The sequence below is a fragment of the Netta rufina genome, assembly GCF_964035555.1.
Source record: "Netta rufina genome assembly, chromosome: 4".
Taxonomy (NCBI): Eukaryota; Metazoa; Chordata; class Aves; order Anseriformes; family Anatidae; genus Netta; species Netta rufina.
The window spans coordinates 74,518,860-74,544,181 of record NC_140127.1 but is presented as its reverse complement, the minus strand read 5'-3'; the positions used below and the strand labels follow the sequence as shown (position 1 = coordinate 74,544,181).

The window sequence follows — 25,322 nt, the reverse complement described above, 5'->3', positions numbered from 1 at the left end:
ATTTTTATGACAAGAGCGTCCTTTAACATTCAGAGCCGGAAACGGTGAGTCCTCCAGCAACCTGTTTGATGCTGGTGTGCAGGTCGTGGCAGTGTCCCGTGCCTCAGTTTACCTATTTGCAGAGCAGGTGTGGGTGTCCTGCCTGAGCTTGGACACAGCTGCGAGGATGGAGGGAGGAAATGACAGCAGCAGAGCCTCTTCCGCAGCACGCGATGCACAAGTCCAGGGTGCTGACAGAGGCCATAAAGGGATCACTCCTTGGGGGAAGCTTTCTCATGCTTAAAAGTGCAGTGATCTCCTCATTTCTGGCTGCTGCTGCTGGGAGCAGCTTGAAAGGTTAAACCTCAAACTGCAAACTTTCTTCTGTGATGTTTACACTTGTGTACAAATGTTTTGAATGTGAAGTAACAGGTCTCTTCTCCTGTGGCCTTCGTGTCCTGTTGGACCTTGCTGTTGAATGCCTCAGTTCCTTTTTAAAAAATAAAGGTGGTACAAGGAGGGCTGTAACTGCTCTTCAAATGGCACCACAAATAAACGTGAGGCATCTTGCATTGAGATGAGCTCCAAACCAGCAGTAACCCCAACTGCTTCAGCCAAATCCAAGGTGGTTGCAAATACCAGTTGTGCTTCGCAAGAATGCTTAAGGGTTGTTTTTGTCTCCTTTCAAATGTTTAGAATTTGTTTTGCCTGTTTTCCCTGTAGCTGCTGCAGATGGAAAAGCTGAGCTGCTTTGGGGTTTTCAGATTATTTTTTTATTATTTGAGGGGGTGCAGGGTGGAGAATGTTATGAAGAGCATTATAGCCTGAGTTTCGCTGCTGTATTTCTGTTTTAAAGGGGATGGTCTTGCCTGAAAACCTTTGAGTTTCCTTCTGCAAAGCCTGAAGGAATATTTTTGTCTAAAGCAAAGAAAGGCAGAGGGACTGTAAATTTTGGACATGGTGGTTTCCATCCTCCTGTATCTCCCTGTTGGGGTGGGGAAGAGCGGGTGCTGCCTTGCAGTCACACAAAACGGGAGTAGCAAGGCTGCAAAACAAAACTCCTACCTTCTGATTTTACATGCTCCTTGTGACATTTCAGGCTCTTGCTCCAAAAAGAGGTGAAACCACCCCAACACCACATTTATGTGCTTGGAGCCAGCCAGTGCCATAGGAATGGCAACATGACTTGTCTAAATGCTCAAAAGCAAGAGTGCATTTACAATGGTTAATTACTTGTATAAATGACTCTTAACTGAGCTAATCTAATACATTTATGGACAATTCCAGAGGCATTACCGTTTCACTTGTACAGGTTTACTTCAGATGCTCTATTTCAATTTGCAGTGTGAATTTAAATGTTCTGCCAGATTTTGCATATTGTCAACACTTATCTTTAAATCTGGACCAGCCCTGGAGGAAAAGTAATTACTGTGCATTGTGCAGTCCTTTTAAGGATCCAGGCAGTCTGTCTGCTCTTAATTTTTTCAGAGATCCTGATGTAATTTTTTAGCAGCCTGCTTGAAAGTAGGTGTCTGTTTTCTGCTTAAGAGCAGTGATTCCAGTGCTAGGAATAAAATATTATAATTAGCACTGTAAGCACTTACACTTCATACCTGTTGATTTAGATCCGTGTAATTTTTTTATCTGGCAAAAGAAGTGAAAATTTTGTAAAGTGCTCGCTTTATGAGAGAAGCAGCTCTCCTGATTTCTTTTCACTGGTTTGAGGGGTAGAGCTATAAACCTGGTGAAGCGTAATGTTAATGCTGCATGATCAAGCAAGAAAGAACCACATTATTTTACTTGCTCTGATTGTCACAAACCTATCCTAATGCTTGCCTGTTGGTTGTTTGTACAGTTTTTAAGAAATATTACTACCATGGGCGCACAGGAGACAGTTACTTGGAAAAAGCACGAACTGATGCTATTCCAAGCCTCGGCATCAATACCACCTTCTTGATGAATTCATCAGTGAGCAGATCCATGTCCCTAGAGAATCAAACAGGCACGCATGATGTGCATTATGGACGTGAAACTGCCGTCCTTAGTCTCATGTTGATGTTGGGTACCCTTTGGCTTGGTCATACGCTCTATCAGTTTAAGAAAAGGTGAGTTTACTTTAGTCTTAGAGCTCAGACTATTGATTATTTCATATTATCTATGAGGAATCGCTAATGATTTTGTGACCCAGGGAAATCAGGTGGAACTCTTCCATTAGCAGCTGTGGAAGCCAAAGCCAGAGACAAGCTTGGCTGGCCACCTGGAAAATGTTAGAGCAGAACAAAATGTTCAGTCACTGGATGATGCCCTTCCGTATTTGGTTTGGCGTCGCAAGTGACATTCTGGAAAGCTTTGGGTGAATCATGCATTTCATGTTTGGAACTCTTGTAACTCATCAAGTAAGCATCGAACCATTCTGGGGGGGCAAAATCCCTTCTGGTGTAGGACAGCCTACTGGGAAGGTACCTTCAGTGTACTCTTGGAAGTCAAATGGCCACCCCTAAGATGGGTTTTAACCCCATTGCCTTTAAAAACTCTTGGAAATGCTTGAGTAAGCAATTAAACTGATGTGGAAATTAGATGCCAATTGGTGCTGCAGGACTGCATTGTATCTCTTGTTTCCTTCTGGGTTTTGCTCATGCATTCATCAGCCATCAAGGGCGATAGATTCCAGAGGATTTAGGCTGAATTGAAGACTAATTCTTTGCTCCAAACATCTCTTTAGAATGGCAAGATTGGACTGAATTTTCATTTGTTAGTATTAATGCTGTCTGGATAAAGCAACTGTCCATTCAGTGTGGTGTTGATAGTTTTTTGTCTTTAAATTTCAGCCCATATTTGCATGCGAGAGTCCGTGAAATTCTGTCCGACTGTGCCTTACCGATTTCAGTTCTGACTTTTTCTGTTGTGGGTTCCTATATCTTCAAGGAAATTGAAAGTAAGTTATATTTTTTTATTCTCTGAAATACTGGGGGAAGCTTTGTAGGGTACATAAGAGGAATTAAATCCCAGGAAGGCTTTGCTATTTAAAAAAGGCAAAGTTCTCCCATGTAATATTGTGAATCCTGTGTGTATTCCCCCTAACCCAGCAGCTCTGATTTCATCAATATCAATTTAATTCATTCAAAACAGGGCTGAGTAAAGTTTTTTCTCTAGATAAATTACTTCAGCCTGTCTTTTCATCTCAGTGTAATTTAAAGTGTATCTCTTACAACAAAGGGAATCAACAATTTCTGGCAAAGAACAAAGGACAGTAATTAGCAGACAGGAACTGTTGTTGCCAGTTGTGCAGACGTAGAGTTGATGATCCCAGTCTGTCCTCTTTGTCTCCACTTTACGTTTTCCTAATTTAGGTGAAATGGTGCAGAGCATCTGGGCAGTTTTAAGTTACATGAGGAAATCTAAAAATGATACACCATTCATTGGCCAAAGAGATCAGCTTTTCCATATCAGGAAGTGATAATGGGGACAGGAATTGCATTGTCCTGTGGTGACGTGAATGGGTGATGTGAGGAAATGTATGGAAACAAATAAGAAATGACTTTTCTGTGATGACCATTCCATCCAGTTGTGGCCATGTGTAATTTATCCCTACTGATGGATTACTTCTACTGGCAGAAAGTAGGGGCACAGCTTGTTGCATGTGGGAAAGTTTTTCAAAATGTTTGCTCAGTCAATTAACTGAGCAGGAGGGATCTACAGTTAGGAATAAGGATTTCTAATCTAAAAATGCTTTGCATCTTTGAAAAATAAGCCTTCCGTTTTTGTTTCAAACATAATGTCTCCCTAGAACTAGCCATAAACCATCAAGTAAGGATGGTGGCCAAGCTTTGAGAAGGGAAGAAAATCTGAAGTAGCTAGATGGGCCTGTCTTTTCTGGCCTTCTTGTTCCCACATGCCAGAATGTCACAAATTTTTTTTGTTTCTTCCCTGTAATGTGAGTTAAAAATAAAATGACTTGAGTCCTTGTAGATGGTTGGTCAAGAAAGTTGCATCCTAACATCACTCCTCTCCTCTTTCCAGTGTCTAAATTTAACTACAACCCATCCGAGAGCTTGTTTGTGCTGGCCCCAGTCCAGTCCCTCTCCATTGGGTCGGTGATGAGTGCCATGGGGCTGGGGTTCCTCCTCTCAATGCTCTTCTTCATAGAGCAGAACATCGTGGCATCGCTCACAAATGCCCCGGAGAACAGGTAATGCTTTCAGTGTGCCTCTCCCTTTACAGTGGTGCATTCTCAAGTCTTTTCCTAGCATTGCTGTAGGTCAACGGGATCTCATCTAACGAGCTGTTATTTGTTGTTGTAGCACTATGTTCTCCACCTTGCTGTTCAAGTAAATTCCTCTCCATTCCGGTAGCTTTCCGAAAGATAGCCTTGAATATTAGAGAAGATATTCAGGGAATATTCTGATAGAACTCATCATCGCCATCCCCAAAAACCAATATTGGAGTGGTGAATCAAAAGTTCAAAGCATCGGTGACTTACCACCTCAGCCCATTTTCTTCTTTGCTCTTTGAACACAAAGTAGATATTTGGTATGTTCTGAGATTTATAGGTGTACCAACAGATGTGTAGGGAAAGTCTGGCCCTTGTGGAATTGTACATGGCTCTTGCAGTAGAGAGAACTCCTTGAAAAGGAGGAGTCAGTGACCTGGACAAATGTCATAGCACCATATACTGCAGCTGAACATCAGAAAAGCGTTTGAAACTCTTAAATTCTATTAGAAGTGAGGTAAAACATATTGTGGTTTCATTTTTATCTGGTAGGTCTGATTTATGCATAAACTTGAGCAGAGATATTACATTATTAGAATTTTTTTTTTTTTGTTTTTTCTGCAAACTGCAATCAGATGATTTCAAGAGTGAATGTGTATGACTTTGTTAGGGAAACTACCATGTCTTAAGATTTTTCTGCTAATGTAGTGTGTGGGAGGGTTTTCTCCTTGCATGGCGCATTAGCATTCTCCATCTTACAGCTGGAGTGGCACTGAATTGGGGCAGAAAAGACGAGCTCAAATTCAGTTATACTAATCTGATTTTCTTTGACCACTTTTTTTCCTCATCTTGATTATATCCCCTTTTAGTTAGATATCCCCTTTTATTTAGTGTTGCATAAATCTGTGATGTAAATGGGTCATCTTTTTCCTGGAATGTTTTTCTGAAAACTTGATGTTTTCCTCTATAGTGTCTTTAAGGAGTATAAAATATTCTTTGTAGTTCTTGATAGTGTTTTTCATAACATATGAGGCAGAGCTTATGCTGATCAGGTAGCAGGGCATGGGTTTGTAGAGAAGGAAAAAATAGAACTTGACAGCTTGTGTTTGTGGTACCATCACAGAATAAAAATTCCATCGCCTATCCCAGCCAAACAGAGAACATGTTTTTGGTGTCTTACCAAATGTAGTGATTTCTTCCTGGAGAATAAGCAGGGAAAATATGCTTGCCTGAAAGTACACTGATGTGCTTTGCCAAGGAATAATCAAAGCATGTGTAGGGGACAGTCCAAGGGATAATGGGCTGTTTGGGCACTGTGAAGATAACCCAGGATAACCTAGAGCTGTTATATACATCTTGACCTAGACAAACTCAGTGGAGCACATCCATTGCTCAAAGTACCACATCATGCTGCAAGCCTGAGGTGTTCTAAGGGGACTAAAATGATGCTGGCATTAGACATTTGGCCTTTGTACATAGAAAACCCTCAGAAAACAGCAGCTAGGACAATCAAATGATAGCCCTGGGGAAGGTGGGAGATGCCTTTGCTCTGAGAAATTTGCACATGGGCAGGGGCCATGCTTTCCAAGCGTAAGCTGAAGCAGGAAGCGTGTACAACCCTACTGAATCCCACCCTTCCTGCCAGCACCTTCCAGCTTCAGAGGCGGTGTAGACATCCATCTGACCTAGTCACCCCGTGGCCTCGGTCAGTGGAGGGGAGCACTTTCAATGAGACAAGTCTTTGTTCCAAAACTGATCCCCACCCAAGATTTCTGCTGCCCAAATATTGGCATCTGCTGCTGTTCTGAGATACCCATAAGGCACAGATCTTCTGGATGTGCTGGGTTGTCTGCTAGCTCCATGCACCTACTACCCTGGAGGATCTCAGGTGGTCCCAAGTTTCTGTCAGGTATTGAACTGAGCCTTCCTGGGCTGCATTAAGACACCTAAAAGATGTCTGAGTTCATTTTTCCAGTTGGTGGTGCCTGGAGATTGATTCAGCTGATCCTTTGTGTTGTGTAGGGGTGAGCTCAGTTGCTGACTGTGCCCTGGTTCAGCCCAGGGACAGAAACATGGCTATAGACCTTTAACTTGGGTATCAAAGTATGAGACCTTACCCTAGCCTTCATCTAAAATTACTAAAAGTATCTGAGAAGTTAGTACCAGATAAATATGTTCGTGAAGGGGACAAGCCTTGCAAGAATTGCAAGGCTAAATGAGATGCATGTTCACTGTTAGCAGCTGCTCTGTATGAAATCCTTGCAAAGTGAATGATGTGGCTGACACCTTGGTGGAGGCTGCCAGTGTCACCCTCCCCTAACAAAATTGGTGAACACGAGGTAGCCTCCCCAAATTAGGAGCATGTCTACTTGGCTGACTACTGAATAAGAGCTGATGTTTAATAAATTCCTCCTGTTTTCTTATGCAGCAGAAATAGTTGTAGGGGATTATTGTAGGGTACCAAGCATGTGTTCTGTTTGTGGGGAATGAAGGAGATCAGGGTTAGAAGTAAGGCAAGTGGGAAATTCCAGTGTTGCTAGTTTGGCAGCCTGTGCCCAGGTTTCAAACCACTGCCCCTGAGGACTCTGCTAGCAGATATTACTGCATCCACTCAAGATATAAAGTATAAACGTAATGGCAAAATGCTGATGTAATTTTTGTGGGCTGTTATTTTTGTGGGTTGCCTTTCTGCTCATTGTTTTTTCCAGCAGATGATTGCTTTGAGGGAAAGCTAGCAAGTTTCATTACCATCCGTGCTCAAGTAACGCCTGCTGTAAAGCAGGAGGTGTGTGAAATCACTCTGTGCATGGAAGTGCACTTTGATATTTAGTGTTCCAGCTCAGGTTCAGCAAGAGCAGCCCTGTTACTGTTAGCATCATTTGTAACGTGTCTACACAAACCCATTTCAGGTTGGTGAAGGGAACAGCCTACCACTGGGACCTCCTGCTTGTTGCGCTGATCAACACGGGGCTGTCTGTCTTTGGCCTCCCATGGATCCACGCCGCCTTCCCTCACTCCCCAATGCACGTCCGTGCTCTGGCCTACGTAGAGGAGAGGGTTGAAAATGGACACATCTATGAGACGTAAGTAGGAGCCACAGAGCTATCTTGGATCACTTCACTTTGATTTGTGGTTTCCTTATCCTTTGGGTACAGCAAGATGCATGGTTGGGGAGCTAGCTCTTGTCTTGAGCATCTTCCAAGATGAGGGTGGAAAGAAAAACGAACCAAACGAAGCCACCCCAAGCATCATGGCTTTGTACTCTGCTTCATTCCCCTTCACCAAAGCACTTGTTTTAGGAGAGCCGCAAATATGTGCTCCTGTCGGTGGCTGGAAGTGGCCTGAAAGGATTCAGCCTGCTCTGGTGTAGATTGTCCTGTGAAAGAGCCAGCCAAGGCCTTTTTTGGTTCTATCCCTGTAGAACATCTCAGCTTTCTGGCCAAACTTTTCCAGATGTCTTCACCAGAAAAAATCCAGTCTGATTCATTGCATTAGACCTGTCTGGTGGTTATTACAAGGGGTGGGAAAAATGCAGTGTTATTTGAGAGCTCCCATAGAATCTTCCACCATCTTTTGGAAAGGCTTATTAAATTCTATTGTTTTTTAAGCAAAAACAGCCATGAAACCATGCTTGGGTCATGCCTCTAAGACAAGTTTTTTGTCCGAAGTTGTCAAATGCTTTCTTATCAGACACCTATTTAAAAATAAAAATCCAATTTCTTATGAAACCTACTCCCAAATAGAGATTATCTGGTCTGCTTGATCTCAGTACATTACACTTGAGTGCTTTTACCTCAGAAGTGGTAATTTCTACTCGCATGCCATTAGTTTTAATTATCTCATCTTGGTTTCCATTTTTGGAGTTGCTGCTTACCAAAAGTGAGGCTAAGTGGTCATTTACTTCAAGAGATGGAGTGGGTCTGCCTTTTAATTTCCATTTTGCCTTTATGCTGTTCTTGGTGTCTTCTGGCCCAGCCCCACCTGGCACGGCTGCCTTTCAGATTGCTGATTTCACATGCCACATCCGGAAACTGCTGAGTCCAGCTGCTCCCTGCAGAGCTTTTGCAGTCCTTTCCTGGCATATCAGTTCCTGGGATCCTATTTCCATTAGTGTTAGTTGCTCCTACAACTATATCTTTGTCTTGAATCAATGCTAAGCCCTACCTCAGGGGAAAAAATGTAGAATTTGAGTTGCTTTAAACAGTTCTGTAGGGTTTTAATCCATGCTGGTGCTCGTGGTGTCCATGTTCTGTTCTGTAATACCTCTGCTCTGTTTGAGATGCAGAAATTATCCTTGGAAGCCTATGAGCCAAGCTTCCCTTTTGTCTTCTATTGTTGATTTTTAATACTTGGTGTTTTTTAATTTTGCCACCGTCTTTATTCTACACCCTGGCTTTTCCCTGACAAAGCCCAGTTACCCGTCTGAATTAAGGACTACCTGCTGTCTTTGTCCCATGCTTTGTTACCCAGTTTCCCCAAAGGAGCACAGGAGAACCCTCTCTGGCCATGTTAATATGAACATGGCTTCAGCAATTACCCTAAAAAGGGCTGAGGGATGAACTAGTCTCACTGAGTGCTCTTGCTCTGCTGGAGGCAAATTGGTACATAAATGAGTGCAATGAACTGGATATAGGGAGTGAAGACAGGAACAAGAGTTGCCTAGCTGTCTGAACTGCCTTTGAGACCAAAGCTGCTTGTTCTCTGCAAAGCAATGAGCTATGAACAGGAGGATCTGTGCAACATTGTCGTATTTTTCGTAGTCAGCTCTGCTGGAAAAGAAAATGTATTGAAGCTCAATTAGAAATCAGGAGTTCTTTGTGCTGGCTCCCCTAGCAGGTTCCTCTCCTCACTGAAATCAAAGCTCTCAGTGAGGATGATATAAACAAGAATAAAGATTTATCAAAATGAAAGTAAACTTTTCTTGTCCCCTGTAGAGTAAGCACTTGAGCCTGTGAGCTGATCTGGCAATCTGCAAACAGGCTCTCATCCGGCCCATGGAGGAGACTGGGAATGGTTAATCCCATGCTAGCCATATTAAAGGATTCTGGTGAAATGAGCCTGGATTATGCTCTTTAATCTCCATTAATGACTTCATTTCCATTGCAGGCTTTCTGAAACTCTTTCCTCAAGAGCCACACCAGGTTCTGAACACATGCAAGCTGCAGGGTGGCTTCTGTTATTGTGTTGATGTCCTGTGCTGGAAATAAGAGAGGTGCCAAAGTTAGCAGAAGACCAGCTTGAGGCTGTGAAGTTGAGCTTTATAGATTTCAAATTTGATAAATGATGAGCACCTTTATCTTCTGATAAGGAGTTCCAGACTACTTTAGCAGGAGGTGACAGGAGTAGTTGCAGAACTTGTATGTGATCAAACACTCCAGTACTGATTGCTCCATCCCCAAGAGAAGACAGGTTCATGACCTTCAAAAATCCATTACCAAAGGGCTGCTACTCTGGGCTGTTCTGTTCCTGTCCTTTCAGGCTTGCATAAGATTGCAATGTTATGGTTTTGCATTTAACTTTGATCCCGAGCACTTCAGTTTCCATTGCTTCACTCACAAGGAACCCAGCAGACATACGAGTGCTCTGTTTGCAGGTCAAAAGCATCCCCAGAAGTGGTATTTATTTTTTTTTCTGAAATAATTCCCCTGTAGTTTGCCCAAAGACAAAGTCAGGGGAACTCTTGCTGTGCCTGGATGGGCTAAATCAGTTAGTGCATCCCTTCCCTTCTGTTTTAAGGTGGCACTTGAGAGGCTCACAGTGGTTCTGATAGTGCTAAAGTGGTCTGCCTGCTCCTTATTGTGTTATCAGATTAGTCTGAATTAGCCCCTGCAGTTGCACTTAAAGCTTGCTTGGCTCTCTCATCTCCGAGACTTCTGTTCTGTGGTGATACAGGCCTGGAGGCTGTGAAAACGATGCCAAATTATATCCACCTTGCTGATGTCCCAGTTCTTCTAGAGCTGGCGAGAGCAGTTTGCAGATAACAGGGAAGATGTGCTCTGCTCTGCTCTCCTCTGGCTTCTCTAGGCATGGGTGAGGATGTCTAGACATAGCAGACTTGTAAGAGGATCTGAACAAGTGTGTTTGGAAGGAGGAAACCTGTGGTTTGTGCTGTTTAAATATAGCTTGGGAGGAGGAAGAGGGGTTACTTAGAGGTTAATACCTTCTGTGTATCTCTTCTGTGCATCTTTTGGCAAATGTCTACAATCTGCCCCATTACTCACCAAGGAATTCAAGCGTTGCCCTCATGACTTTGTTCTGTTAACAATATCTGTTATTCATTAGGTCTCATGTTAATTCCCTTATGCTATCCAAATGCTAAGAGCAAACCTTAGGCTGTTATTTCCCCCTACATACAGGTGTGGAAGACTTCTTCATCCATCCCCTCGCAACTTCCTTATATTCCTAAATATATAAACAGTTTGACCTGACCTTACTTAAACGGAAGACTCAAACTTAATATTGAAAGAATTCACTGTGAAGCAATCTCCTTTAGGACAGAAGGGATTATGAAGTGCCAGCAGTACATATGTAAAAGAGGGAAATGTGTTTTCATAGATCTTGAGGCTGGCTCTTATGTTAATCCTCAGAGCACTTTGTGGAGGGGGTTAATTCAGAATGAGGTCTTGCATGCAGGGAATGAGGCCAGTAGATGACACCAAAGCAGCCTGCGATGAGAATTTCACCTGATAATAGGGGATTTACTCACTAGCTTATCCACTGAATTGGTGAATTTATCTTCTCAAAAAAATTACTTTAAGAATCTCCCTTTTCTCTATTTAAGCACTCTTGAGAGATGAGGGTTTTATTTCCTCCTATTGTCTCTAGTAATTTTTTTCAAGCTAAACTGAAATGCTCACAGGTTTAGTTGGAGTGCAAACAAAACAACCTCCCCTCGCTCTGAAGTAGGCTCTGAAAGTTCCTGCATGCTTTCCTGTCAGTCTTTTTATTCCCATAAAAAAAAAATCAGTCTGTGGTCTGTCAACTCCAGAAAATTTGCATTAATTAATTACACGTTTTGCATGGTAATAGGCAATTTGCAGCACAACTGCTGTAATCTGCAGCAGAATTAAACTTCTCCCTGCCTAGTGCTCTCAATATCTCCCTCCATATAAACAAGGAGATCCTTGTGTACATCAAAAGTGCTGACTCTCAGGCAGAGTGCAGACCATCCTTTTCTTTTTTACAGGAGGTTCATTAGTTCCCGTAGAAGTCAATGAGTTTTCTTTTTGGATAGGAGCCAATTGCATATCCATTGGGTAAATCAAGGGAAGGATTAGTGCCCAGAAAGAGGATTCTTGCCTGTTTTCTCACAATGTGCTAAGCAGAATTAGCTTAGAGGGCAATTTAGTTCAGGATAGGATCTGTTGGAGCTTCGGAGAAGGGGAATTTGGCGTTTTTCCAGGTGCTCTGTTTGAGTTGTGGATTAAGTGCCTGGCCCGGATCCAGCAGAGCTCTGCCTTCTCAGTGTCAGCACGGGGCCAGAAGTGCTGATCTCAGTGTGCTGGAGATGAGTTTCCCTTTCCCGAGTGGCACGTGTCCTGTGCTTAAGCTGAGCTGTGAGCCCCGATAATAAGCTTATGTGGGTATTGGGGTATTATCCTTCTCCCCTAATTCCTGTTCTCATGCTTCTAGGATTGTGAGCGTGAAGGAGACGAGGCTGACAAGTCTTGTGGCCAACTTCTTGGTTGGCCTCTCGCTCCTGCTCCTCCCTTTTCCTCTCCAATGGATCCCGAAACCAGTCCTCTACGGCCTCTTCCTCTACATCGCGTTGACTTCCATTGATGGGAACCAGCTCTTTGAGAGGGTGGCTCTCCTGCTCAAAGAACAGGTACACAAAGCGGTGCACCAGCCTAATGGGAATGAGAAATCACGTTTACAACCTTGGGACCAAGCAATGCCAGGCATTTGGGAAGCTGATGGCGTTGGGAATGGGGTTACCTCCAAAGCTCAGGAGGCTGGCTTCTATCTTCAACCTGCACCTTGCGTATTTATTTCACCTTTCTCTGCAAAAATGGAGTGAAAATTGATGGGTCTGGTTTAGTCTGGCTGCCACTGAGATGTGAGCAAGAGAAATCTTTTGCACTGAAGCAGATAAACAAGTGAGAGAATAACACAGTGTCAAACAACAAAAGTGGCAAGGTTTTTGTTGGGTAGAAAAAGGTGGTAGCTAAATTGTTCATAGAATTGTACTGCATCTCACGTCTCCCTCAAATTCTGCATAATTTTTTCTGTGTTTTCCCTGCTGTAAAGGCATTAAAGCTTTCCTTTACAGAGCACTGTCCCAGGTAATCCTGTTCTTTTCAGTCTGCTCCAGAATTGCTCTGGAGCACCTTTCTTCAAGAGGCAAAAATGAGTGCACGGATGCAGCAGGGAGAGCTGCTATCTGGGAAGACAGCCCCTAAACTCTCTGTATAAAGCACAAACAAAATTATTCAAATGTTACCTTCAAAATAAAGCTGCATGAATTATTGCCCACTGCATGCAAGGTGTCTGTAAGTCTTAAAAATCTCCTGTGGCATCTGTCAGCTACAGAGTACGTTCAGCTTAAAGATGAAAACAAAAAAACAGATGCATAGTGATGACTCTTTCTACAACAAAGCTTCAGGAAAGGTCATTTTTGCCTCATTTTACGCTTTTGTTTTGACCTGTGTGAAGCACGAGGTAGGATTTTAGACTCAAAATGAAACGACTTGCATTATTGAAATGCTTCTGATGTGGGATGAAAACAAATCTGGGAGATCTGCTTTCAAGCCATCTGTATTGCAAGTGTGAAGAAGGCACTCGTTTGCAGTGTAGGTGGTACCTGGAGCAATAACGAGTCTCCAGCTCACCTTCTTATGTAACGAGGGTCAAGGGCTTCATAAGTCCAACATTTGGCTCTGTACTTCTGCTAATCTTTTTTGATCTGATATTACATCTCAGGTTAAAACTGTGAAATCTGGGTAAAGATTACAGTTGTCACGTTGATTTTTTTTTTTTGAGTGGAGATTGAATAGTTGCTGATGTATGTGGAATATTACTTCTGGTTTTAATACAAATTATGCGTGGAATTTTCCAAGCTTCAGTTTGGAAAATTAAAAAACATTCTCAAATATGGATCTCCCCCCTTTTCTGGAAACCTTTTAATGAGTCATGGCATAATCTGAAATCCATCGAGTCTGTATCAGTGCCAGCAGATAGTCGCTCATATTCTTCATTGATGTATAGACAGTGAGTCAAAGCTTGTGCTCAGACATGAGCAAGTAACTGTCAGAGGAAACCACGAGTGATATTTAGCCTATTAATGTCACTTTTCCTCTTTCTCAAAAATGAGTAGTTGATATGAGTTGGGAAAATCACTACAGTCTGAGTACAGCCTCTTCCAGCACCTCCGCAATCTCATCTCCTGCTGTATCAGGGTTCAGCTGGAAAATGGGACGACCAGGGCAAGCAGGAAAGTCTATAAAATGATGAGGAGCTGGATTTCAGGTGGAGAAACCATCCAGCAGTACCAACACTTGAACGTATCTGTTTACCATCACCCTCTGCGCACCCCCACAGGCACTTCACATGTTGCTGCAAAGCCCTGATAATCCTACTCAGGGGAATCTCATTACTGTACTTATCGAGATATTTTCTTGCACTCCAGATGCTCCCCAAGGCAATCTTGGTTGTGTGGTGTGTTTTCTCCTCCAGGTTTCTAGTGCCCAGTCATCTGCGTGTCGTTGCCAATGCTGCAGTTTGTTCGTTATGTGCTTTAACCCTACAAACCCTGTGTTCAGCTGAATGTATTAAGGACTGTTGGTGCAGTGTATGTAAACTGACCTCCTTAAAAGCTTGTGCTGTGTGCTGAATTCTTAAGTCCAGGTTGTTTTGTGTCTAAGATGCTATTCTTCCGTTTGCAGACTGCTTATCCTCCGACACATTACATCCGCAGAGTGCCCCAGAGGAAGATCCACTATTTCACAGGCTTGCAGGTCCTGCAGCTCCTTATTCTCTGTGGTTTTGGCATGTCACCATTGCCCTACATGAAGATGATCTTCCCACTCATCATGATAGGAATGATCCCAATCAGGTATGAAACTTTTCCGAGCAGAGTTTGGCTGTATTTTTCTCATTCTCCCATGCACTTTGCTTTCTGCCTTGGACTGCTGGAAGTCTGACTGGGTCTAGAAGGATATCCAGTAGTCTCCTGAGCAGCCAGACCTTGGAAGTTGATAATGGTGACCTCTTCTCCACCTGCAGGAGGAGGAATAGTCCAGAATAGCTTGAGGAGGAATAGTACAGTCTGATTTTAGTAATACTGGGTGTTGTGCAAAGGGATGTGGGCTGACAGGTACATATCTAGTTGGTGAAGAGGCAAATGGCTCTCCTTTTGCAGAGCCTGTGAGATGTCTTCCTGAGAAGCTGTGGTCTGACCCTTTCCTCTAGGTGTCAATAATGTTCCTTCTTGCTTTGTGGTCTGATTTCTTAAGACCTGTGCTCATGGAGGGCAGGGCTGGAAATTTTCCCTTGCACCATATGAATTTAAAGAGGAATCCTTATCTTTTATCTAGTGCTGTGATGCTGTGCAGGTGGTCTATAAGGTCAGTACTGAATGCCATTGTAAATAATCAAGTCAAATAGAGCAGGTATAGACTTAAAAATGTGTCTAATGTAAAACAGGGAGTACTGCACACTATCTTTCAATTTTGAAAGAGAATTACTGAGGAGTTGAACTTCTTCCCTAATGTTCATTAGACAGTGACTGCCCATCATTCTTCAGTCAAATCATTCATGCTGTCCTCTCCATTATTTGGATGTAATTAGAAGCCCTAATGAGATCTTGGAGAGAACAGATGTGTTTCCAGTCCAGTTGATTATTTTTAGACCTGTGTGGCATCCGGTGGTATCTGGTTGTCTTTGAGCTTGCAGCGTTGGAGGTTTTCCATTTGATCTGAAAGTTCAGGGCTACCAATGTGATAATCTGCAAAGGCAGCTGCTGTGGCATTTTCCTTGGGTGGTGAAGATAGATTCAGTTCCTTCTAAAACAAAAGCAAATGTCAGAGCTCCACTGGCTTTTGACAGGCTCCTGTTGGAGCTATTTGGGTGTGGTTTTTATAAATGGACAAAATTGTAGAGAACACTAAAACGATCATTCTTGTGGTAGGAGTGTCTCACCCACCTTTCACATAGGCGGTACTTTAGATGCCTAGTTAAATGGCTGGCAAACATTTTGTGATGGTAGATGATTGAGCCTTGTGAGAATTACAAGTCTGCATGGAGCAGCTCAGGATAGAAAAGAAAACCCTTTTTTTTGCCAAACATTCAGGTGACAGATTTATTATAATGTTACTGTGGAAAGTGCTGGGTCAAAGAACTGAATTTTGTGATGGCAGATAATTTAGTCATGCAAATGTATCTCTTTTCAGTAAATAAGATACTGTCATCCTATCCTATCTCTGTTGCTGACTTGTTTCTCTTTCCAGAGCAGCTTTTCCTAATAGCCTTTTTAATTAGCCCTGCTGCTAATGGGGACACGGTACTGCTACCTGGTATAATACGAAAATTTGTCCTCTGCTTCCCTTTTCTGAATTTTGCTGCCTTCATGGGCAGCATGAAGCTGGAATCTGGGCTCCAGCTGAGAAGGCAGCACTGTGATGTATAGCTCTGTAGCTAATGATGACTTTTTCATGAAGATTTGGCACTCTAAATAGATGAGGCAGAGTGGGAAAAGTGAATTGTTTTTAAAGAAGTGGAGGGAGGAAGAGGAGATACGGGAGAATAGCCAGGGGTCAAAGTAAAGAAACAAACCCAGATGAATGAGTCATGGCTCAGTGTCCCATCCAGAAAACCAGCCATATTTGTCTCTCAAGGACATATTTCTATGTCCAACTGCATTAAACACATGATTTGCATCATCATCAGCTGAGGGACCAATCTTTTTCCACTGGTATAGTCACCAAAATCTGTTACCTTTCATACTGGCTTATTGCAGTGGAACAGCCAGTTGAGAGAAAATTACTTTTTCTTGTTTGTTATCCCAAATTTCTGGGTTTGATTCAAAGCTTTGGGGTTGACTAGTTTTTGGTTACACTCTAATCCCTGCTCTGGGGCATACTTAAGGTTTCTCAGGGAGGGATCTTTTTTTTTTTCTATTTTTTTTTTTTCAAGTTCTCTGATGTTTATCTGTGCTCCCACAGCTCTCAAGCATTTTATTTCGTGGCAGGTCGATCTAAGCAGATACTGGTATTTCTCAGTAAGTGCTCTTTGGGATCTCCTGTCTAGCTGTTGAAAATGCCCTCCCAGCTCTTAAATGGGCTTTCTAGCACTTTGTGCCCTATTTTAACAGCTGAAGAATAGCTTCCTTGTAAAGCAAGAGGTGTCAAACTACAAATGTGCAGTAGGATTTAACAAGAGCAACTTCATACTATACTGTTAGTGGCTTTCCTTTCTCACCCAAATACATTAATTCATGAAGTTGTTCATGCAAACAAACCACCACGAAAACAAAGGAACCGCTACCTCCATGACCCAAAGGAAACCAGACACCAGGTAGGGATGGAACTGGTGGAATTAATGTCACAGCCCTGATCAGCCTCTCACCTTGGTCTCAAGTCTTGCTGATATATTTAGTGTTTTTCAAAAGACTCCTGAGTTGCCAGGAAAGCTGCATTGTGAGAAGAGCTGGAAGGAGTCACCTGAGGAACTTGAACTGGGGAAGTGCAAGACAAATGAGCTTTGTACCCTGGTCTTTGAGACAGCCCTATAAATTCTGGGGAGGATTTCTCCTGTGAGTTCTTAATGAATGGTGTTTGCACTGTTGTAATGGATGTAAGGCTGCATCAGGTGGGTTTTTATGTTGGGAAACTGTAGGAAGAGTGCTAAAGAAAGGATAAACTAAATATAAATGGTGATTTTTAGCCAAGTAACCATCTACTAGTGAACTGGGGGAGCAGGAAGCTGCCTGCCACCCCAGCACAAACCAAGAGCACAGCCACGGGAAAATTTAAACAGTCTTGGGACACACAAAACATTACACAATGGTTTAAAAAAAAAAGGACTAATTCTCTCTCTGTTGTTCAACCTTAGGTATAACCTGCTCCCTAGAATCATCGAAGCCAAGTACTTGGATGCTATGGATGCAGAGCATTAAACGGGGTCTGCCACACATGGAGCAGCAAGGATGGCTCTTTTGGAAGGATGGGGCGGCTTTGCCGAGGCATAGAACAATCTATCTGCAGTTCTTTCTTTCACCACTTTCTTTCTGCTCTAATATGGTATTGGTAATGCACATATCAAAGACCAATTGAGCATTGAAGTGTCAGACCAAAACAGCCTTGGACTCGAGAGGCTAACGCTCCTTGGAGCTGTGAGGCAAGCAAGCTCTATGGAAATGCTATTTTCCACATCCCAAAACTGGAATCCCCAAAGATCAGCATGCCCATACAGCTGGAGCATGCATTCAGAGCTGTTACGTGTTCCCTTGTCTGAGGGGTGGGGGAAGAAATCCCTTTTTTATGCGCCACGTCCCTGTTTTCCAAAACACTCTAAGGACAGCAACTGACCTTTCTCTTACAGAGTGACAGTCCTGTTCTGGCCTTTGAATTCTATTTCCCATGAACCCAGTATTCCCGAATTAGTATTCCAGGTGGGATGGCCTCATGGTAAATCACTGTCAGGAGAGATGTCTGGCTGTCTCTTCAGACTGCCTAGCAGAAGGGTTAGAAGCAGATTTAATTCGTACTGATACAATCCACGGCTTTGGATGAATATTTCATTCCTACAGATGAGCTGGAAATGTTCGGAGGTTGGGCTCGCACGGTGATGTTGGTGAAACTGCACCTGGGTCTAAGCTATTTGGGAATTATTTTTGGTTCTTTCTGCCGTTGCCACTCGGTAATCAAATACAGACGTGTAGTTTTGCACAACTGCAATGTTCTCGCTTGTACCCGGAGTCAAATGCTGAAACTTGTCAAAGGGCAGTTGTGTTAATGATTGCATATACATATGTACAGTAGTGCCTATGTGTACATATATACATATGGATTTGTGTATATATTTTGCATAGATATACAAATAGGCCTGATTCTTTCAAAATATCAAAAGTGTTTTGTGCAATCAGTGTTACCCGTGATGTCTTGACCATACACTTGTTCTCTGCTTCAGTGCTGCTTTTTCTTGTTGGAGATATGGTCACTTTTAATTTTTTTCCTTCTGAAGCTGCTCATTTACTGTTTTTGTTCATGTGTTGCTTTATTTGAGGTGTTCCTTTTCTTTCTTCTTTCCATGGCTTGAGACCTTCATTCTGTCTTGATGCTCTGACGTGTGAATTTTGCATTTAATTTTAATGTACAGCATGCAATGAAAATTTTCCTCTTTTGCCTAATCGATATTTGTTGGTCATTTCATTATTTCTGTTCTGTAGCTAATCTCCATTTTCCCCCTGCCCCCCCCCCCCACTCCCAGACATTATATTATATTTCTGGATGAATTTAACTTCTGTCTTTTATAGTTCAGTTTATTTAATTTTGCTTGTACTATGGTCAGTTTTCTTATTTGAAGTACTGTGAAACCAGCTGCCCTTTAGTTCAGTGCTTGCCCATTGCTGCACGTTACAGATCACAGGTGTAAAGTGTTAAGGAAAATGTGGAGCTCTGAAGATAATGAACTTTCAAAACAGCAAAAATGAGGGAAGGGGAACATAAAATGAAATGTGCATATACTGCAGATTAGCACAGAGGAATTTCTTACCAATTGCTTGCTCAGTCAATGGTGTGCAGGGTTTTATCAGCCTGTTCCCTACAGATTGGATGTCTCTCTGTGTGAGGAAGGCCAGCTTTGTGATGAGGGAGAAAGGCTTTGGGGAAAACGTTTGTATGCTGAAACAGAGTCAGACTCGAGCCTCTGAAGGTTTGGTGTATTTGCACTAAACATCAGATGGTATCGCATCGTAATGGAGTTGCCTACAGTTTTAAAACGTGCTTGAAAAAGTTTCCACTTTCTTATGGAAACTTTTCATCCTTGTATTAATATTTAACGGAAGAGAGCAGAAAACATTCCTGAAAAACGTTCCTGAGAATGTGCCCTTGTGGGCACGGCCAGTAAGTCCTACAGCTATCCCAGGGGAAAGCCCCAGCTTTCTTAGCAAGAAAAGCAGCAGCACGAACAACCTTCAGGTCACACCAGCCAATTCTTGTGGGAATGCTGAGAAGGCTCTGAGTTGGGGTTTGGTACACCGAAGCAGGTAAATGCATTTGGTTTTCAGTCAGTTTTGAAGGCAGCAGAGGCAACTCATGCTGTGTCTGGCCATAGCATGACAGCAGGCGTGAATCTGGTTTCTGACTGTCTTGGTCAATATTTTCTAGCTTTGAGTCATTCTGTGGTGAGGTCACGAATGGCTCTTACCAAGGTCTGCATGTGGAAACAGGACGAGCAGGCAGCAAACAGGATTTTGGGGCAGTGCAAAGGCGGAGGTGGTAAAAGCATGTCTGATCTCCAGTCAACAGAAAAAGAGCAGGTGACAGCAAACAGTTGAGTATGTCGTAAGACAGTGATTGTAGAGGCCTGATGATGCTTAAATAATCATTAATTAAATAATGTGCTTTTCCCATAGATGTCAGATTGACCAAAACTAGAATGAGAAGCGTCATCTTATGGCTAAGCTCTTAAATGCAGGTGTCCAGAGGGTGCGTTTATGGTGTCTCAGCTCTTGGTTGGGAAAAGTTACCCCTTGGGGTGGCTCGACCCACATTGTGGGTGCTGTAGCTGCAGGAAATAGGATGTGCCTGGTGGAGAGTAGCTCTGGTCCTCTTTGAGGAAGAGCAGAGAGGGTGAAATTCCCTCCAGAACAGAGCACGTTGGGATGAACTGCACGTGGGTCTTGTCAGAGGAAGTAGTAGTTGTCAGAAATAGTTCTCAGATGTGCCCCCTGTCCCCCAACTCACAAGGACCAAAAAATGTCCCTTATTTAAAACCACTTGAAAACATCAAAAAAACACTTGAAAACATCAATTTCAGATTGAGTGATCTCATTTAACAACATTTGACAAAGCCTAGCTAACCGGGGGGTGTTAGAGAGCAATCACCATTCTTGGGGTGGGTGTTTTGTTCGTTGCTGTTGCTTTACCAGTACGACTTCAGTCTTTGTATTTTCTTAGTGGCGTCAATAAGAATCTGTTTTGTGGAGTTTTCTTTCTGCAGAAGTCATGGGCCAAAGAACCAAATGATGGGGAAGCAGCACGACTCCCGAAGTGAAGCTGTGCTGGCTTAAACTGCTTGCATATTTTGTGTCTAGCTAAATGGGTAGGAGGGGTTCTGAGACTCAAGGCCTCTTGGCTGTTACGGGGTCGTGATGATCCCACAGAGGATTATTTTTTGTTTTTTTTGTACCTTTTCTCTTGTTTGCTTCTGGTTTTGCTGACAAAAGTGCAGGCGCTTCCAGGAGGTGGGCTAACTAGGGAAGGAGAGGTGGTTCAGAGTTGATTGAGCACTTTAATACTTCTGTGAAGGTTAAGACAATTAGAATGTACAAAGTTTTATTATAAGCTCTTTATATACGCACAACGCTATGTATAACTGTTGCCAAAGAAGTGGGTTTGAAGGATGTCGATAGCTTTTTGACAGTCCACGACGTTCACCTGGAGCCACGAGGTGGTGGAGCACTTCTGAAATGGGTGGGTTTGGGAAGTTAACCTTTTGACAGTTGCCAAAACGATCACAAACGGGGAATAGAATAAATTTCTGCTCTCAAACCTGTAGGTTTTGATCCTTGCACTGAATGTAGGAGCTAGAAATTAGCTTGACAATTAAAATTGGATTTATACCTGAATAGTTCTGTTGGTCTGAGACTTATTTTGTTGCCTTCAACGATGTTGACACGCTGATGTATGGAAATAGATGTTTCTTCATGTAAATTAAGGGAAGTTGGTGAAACCTGGACTGCTGAACAGGCGATGCAGTGCTTTCTGGATTGCTTAGAAAGCAGATCTGACAACTTCACTAGCAACAGCCTCCCAGATTCTCTGGCATCGACATTTGAAGCTATTAATAAATGTCAAACTCGAGTTGGATGATGTGTGTCAGTGCATCACTGCAAAAGGATAGGGATGGGGTAAAATTCAACTGGTTTGCTTCAGAGCTGCTGTCTGGAGAAATGTTTGAAGAGGAATCCAACCACTGTGGGATGTGACATACGCTTCCTGATGGCCTGCTTGAACTGGGATGCCCTGAAAAATAATTGGTAGATGGTCATGTACCTGTATGCTGTAGATCAAACAATTCTTCCTGAAAGGCCCCCCTCGTTCCCAGCTGTACCAAAAGACTGAATCTTTGTAAAATTTTTGCATATTGTATTTCTCTGCTTTAGAAGATGCTGCTGGACTGTGTTCTCTGGGTGCTTTTTGGAGGAAAAGCAGAAGGAAACATGAAGTTGGATATACCTGGAGAACACTTTTTGGGGTGGGGGTTGTGGGGTTCTCAGCAACATAAAAGGGACCTGAAGCACGTGCCATGTCACAAAAAGTTCCTGCTGTTTTCCAGTCTGTGTCCCACTAACATGAATCTTTTACCTGTTGACACATGTTCGTGTTATTCCTTGATCAAGCTTTTTTTCTTTTTCAGTGTTCTGTACCTGTCCTTTGTGTTTCTGCCTGCCTCAAAGGTTAACGGGCAAAACTGGGACTGGGTGAAAGTCATCGCTTGCATCCATTTCCCCCAAAACTTCAGTGCAAGCCCCTTCCTCTCTAATTTCTAATAATTTGACTTCACTCTCATCCTCCCTAGCCCTCCTCTGAAGGTTGCCTCTGGTGTCCCCACTGTGAAAACGCTGCCAAAATGCTGAGTGGGTATTTTTATCCGGAGAGCTCGAGCCTGTGTCTGAGCAGCAGCGTGGCAGCAGCCGCTCTCTTGGGGCTTGCTTTGCCATAATAGGCAATTATGAAGGATTCATAATTGTCCTACAGTTGCACTGTCTTCTGCATCTCGTTAGATGATTACTTGATGGCACAGCGTTCCAGTTGGGCTGTCCTCTTTTCATCTGTCAGGCTTCCAAAACAACTTAAATAGACATTATGGGATGGGCTTGCCCCATTTTCTATCTGTGCTGAGGCCTGTGGATGTTAGAGAATAGTCTTCTCTAATTGTTTTCATATCTAATTAAGGCGTTTAAGTACCAAACCCTGTCCATTACACTCGTGGCTCCAGATCTGGTCACAAAGAGCGAGCCATCAATATTCTGTGAAGAGCAGACAGATGAGGGAGTTGCCCGAGTCCATCCTTTAGAAATACAAATTAGCACTTTCCTCTTCAGCCTGTGTGTGTTTTCCTTTCAAACTAAGACAATCCCTGGCTGCGTCTCCTTTTTCTTGTAGAAAACTCTGCCTGAGCTTGGATCGCTTGGCATGATCCTGACGCCGCATTAAATATTAAGAGCGTGTCCTGGGGGACGTGCTGCCTTCTGCTCCCCATCTGCATCCCTGCTGCAAAGATCTCGCTTGGAGAGCTGAAGTCCCCCGAGTGGAAGAGGGGGATGCGTGGGGCATCTCGGTCATCCACGTGGCCAATTCTTGCTGCTGCTCCAGAGACCATCAGTGTCCCTTGCTTAGCCGCAGGTGGGAGACCCAAATGTGAACAAAATGGCAGAGTTTGGGGGAAAAAAAGTTGTGGTTTTTTTTGTTTTTGTTTTTTTACTTGAGCTATGCTAGCGTTCAGGGGGAAAAAAAAAAAAAAAAAGAGAAAGCTCTGGCAGTAATGTATTTGTTATGTGCTCAGGGTTTTTGCAGAAAATCAGCATATCAAATTCAGCAGCTGGAGCATCAGTTTCAGCACCCGGGAGGCTTGCCAAAGGGCTGAGCTCTGTGGCTGGGTCTATCAGCAGCAGTCAGTGTCTCAGCGTGCTTTTTCCAGGCATCGCTTTTAGATAAGTTTCCCGTGACTGGGGGACTTGGACAGTTCCTGCAAGGGTCTGTGTGAGCAGTGGCAGCACAAGGGGGCTTGTCCTGCCATGCAGCAGGCAATCGATCCCTTTTCAGAAGGATGTTGGAAGGATTGATGGACATCTGGGTGGCACAGCTGAGCTCAGGCCCTGTACCCTTCCCTTAGGCGCAGCGTTAGCCACTTGTTTTTTAACGCATACATCCATAGCACCAACTAGCTCCGAGTTTCTCAAATTTGGGACCAGCACCATCGATTTCAAAGCGCAGAGCCCCAGCCTGCACAGATAGGCTCACATCACTCCTGAGCTTCCTTTGCCTGCCCAGGTGTTAGCAGGTACGTCCCTTCTCTTAGACTTATTTGGCAGAGCTGCTCTGATGCAGTGAGGGTGCTCTGCTGTTCTCAGAGGTGGCTCTCTTCTGCTTCTCCCCCATCCTTTTCACTGATGTTAACCTCTAGCTTGTTCCTATGCAGCTATTACCCCCGAAAAATGGGAATTATCAGAATTCAGCCCTTGAAAACCCTCCCTTACCCTGAAATACGTGCTCCTGTATCAGTGTAAATCAACCCCCTTCCCCTTGACCCAACACAAAAAAGGGGCTGCACCCCCAAATACTCTCATATGCATTCAGTAGAGGGAGCAAAAATGCAGAATGACCGGGAGCTTTCCCTCACAGGCTGCTTGGGAACTATTTAAAGCGAAGGGAAAGCACCAGCTCCTATTTATGGAGGCACAGCCTATAGATACTGCACTCGCTAAACACGCTCCCAAAGCGCATGCCCCTGCCTGGTGTCGGTTCTGCAGTGGGTGATTTCTTTTGATAAGAGTTGCTTGGGGGGGAGGAGGAGGGAGAGGGAATTCCTTTATTGTCATAAGGAAGCTCTGTATTTAAAAAGGAAATTAAAAGAAATGTACTGTTTATATATTTCTACTCTGTGCCTAAGCGGTGTCTTTTATTTAACCTTTAGCTCCCTGCGCAGCTTGGGTTTGTGTCCCAGGGCAGGGTTATGAGTTTCTTTGGTGGTTTGGGGATCAAAAAAAAAGGGAGGGGGTCAAAAAAAAATTAAGAGACCGTGTAGCTGATGTAGCTGAGATATTTATGTAATTCCCAGCACTGGTGGCATGGGAGCATCTCAACTGTGTGTGCAAGATGTGCTGGCTTAGCAGTTGGACTTTGACCCTTGTGGGTCCCTTTCACCTTGGGACATTCTATAATTTTTACAGGTGGGAGCCTGGGTAGCCAGAAATAGGATTGCTTTGTGATTTAATGGGGCAGAATGAGAAATAATTGCACCTTAACGGTGCACTGAGTGTGCCCAGGCTGGGCTAGCGCTGCCCTGTGTCTCTGGTTTCCTTGGAAGATGAGGAAGGTATTGATGTATGCATGTAGACAAGCCATTGGGGAGGGAGTGGAGGGGAAAGGGGGTTAAGAAGTGACTTCAAACAACCTGTACTCACCAAGAGAATCACAGAATCACAGAATTTTCTAGGTTGGAAGAGACCTCAAGGTCATCGAGTCCAACCTCTGACCTAACGCTAACAGTCCCCACTAAACCATATCCCTAAGCTCTACATCTAAACATCTTTTAAAGACCTCTGGGGATGGTGACTCCACCACTTCCCTGGGCAGCCTGTTCCAATGTCTAACAACCCTTTCAGTAAAGAAGTTCTTCCTAACATCCAACCTAAAACTCCCCTGGCTCAACTTAAGCCCATTCCCCCTCGTCCTGTCACCAGGCACGTGGGAGAACAGGCCAACCCCCACCTCGCTACAGCCTCCCTTGAGGTACCCATAGAGAGCGATAAGGTCGCCCCTGAGCCTCCTCTTCTCCAGGCTGAACAAGCCCAGCTCCCTCAGCCGCTCCTCGTAGGACTTGTTCTCCAGGCCCCTCACCAGCTTCGTCACCCTTCTCTGCACCTGCTCAAGCACCTCGATGTCCTTCTTGTAGCGAGGGGCCCAAAACTGAACACAGTACTCGAGGTGCGGCCTCACCAGAGCTGAGTACAGGGGGATGATCACCTCCCTCGCCCTGCTGGTCACACTGTTTCTGATACAAGCCAGGATGCCGTTGGCCTTCTTGGCCACCTGAGCACACTGCTGGCTCATATTCAGCCGACTATCCACCATCACTCCCAGGTCCTTCTCTGCCTGGCAGCTCTCCAACCATTCCTCTCCAAGCCTGTAGCTCTGCTTGGGGTTATTGTGCCCCAGGTGCAGGACCCGGCACTTGGCCTTGTTGA

At 43.8% G+C, this 25,322-nt stretch overlaps 1 protein-coding gene across 3 annotated transcripts in view; it reads left to right on the top strand.

The window, feature by feature from the left end:
* Positions 1-23,832, top strand: part of SLC4A11 (solute carrier family 4 member 11) — a 96,049-nt gene extending 72,217 nt beyond the window's left edge. For all 3 annotated transcript variants that reach the window (XM_084286333.1, XM_084286332.1, XM_084286331.1), the window contains 7 exons: positions 1,835-2,084; positions 2,808-2,914; positions 4,000-4,168; positions 7,099-7,272; positions 11,822-12,017; positions 14,074-14,243; positions 17,240-23,832. In XM_084286333.1, the coding sequence (XP_084142459.1) occupies positions 1,835-2,084; positions 2,808-2,914; positions 4,000-4,168; positions 7,099-7,272; positions 11,822-12,017; positions 14,074-14,243; positions 17,240-17,303 (1,130 nt within the window). In that variant the 3' untranslated portion in view covers positions 17,304-23,832. The remainder of the gene's footprint in view (positions 1-1,834; positions 2,085-2,807; positions 2,915-3,999; positions 4,169-7,098; positions 7,273-11,821; positions 12,018-14,073; positions 14,244-17,239) is intronic.
* Positions 23,833-25,322: the final 1,490 nt, after the last annotated feature.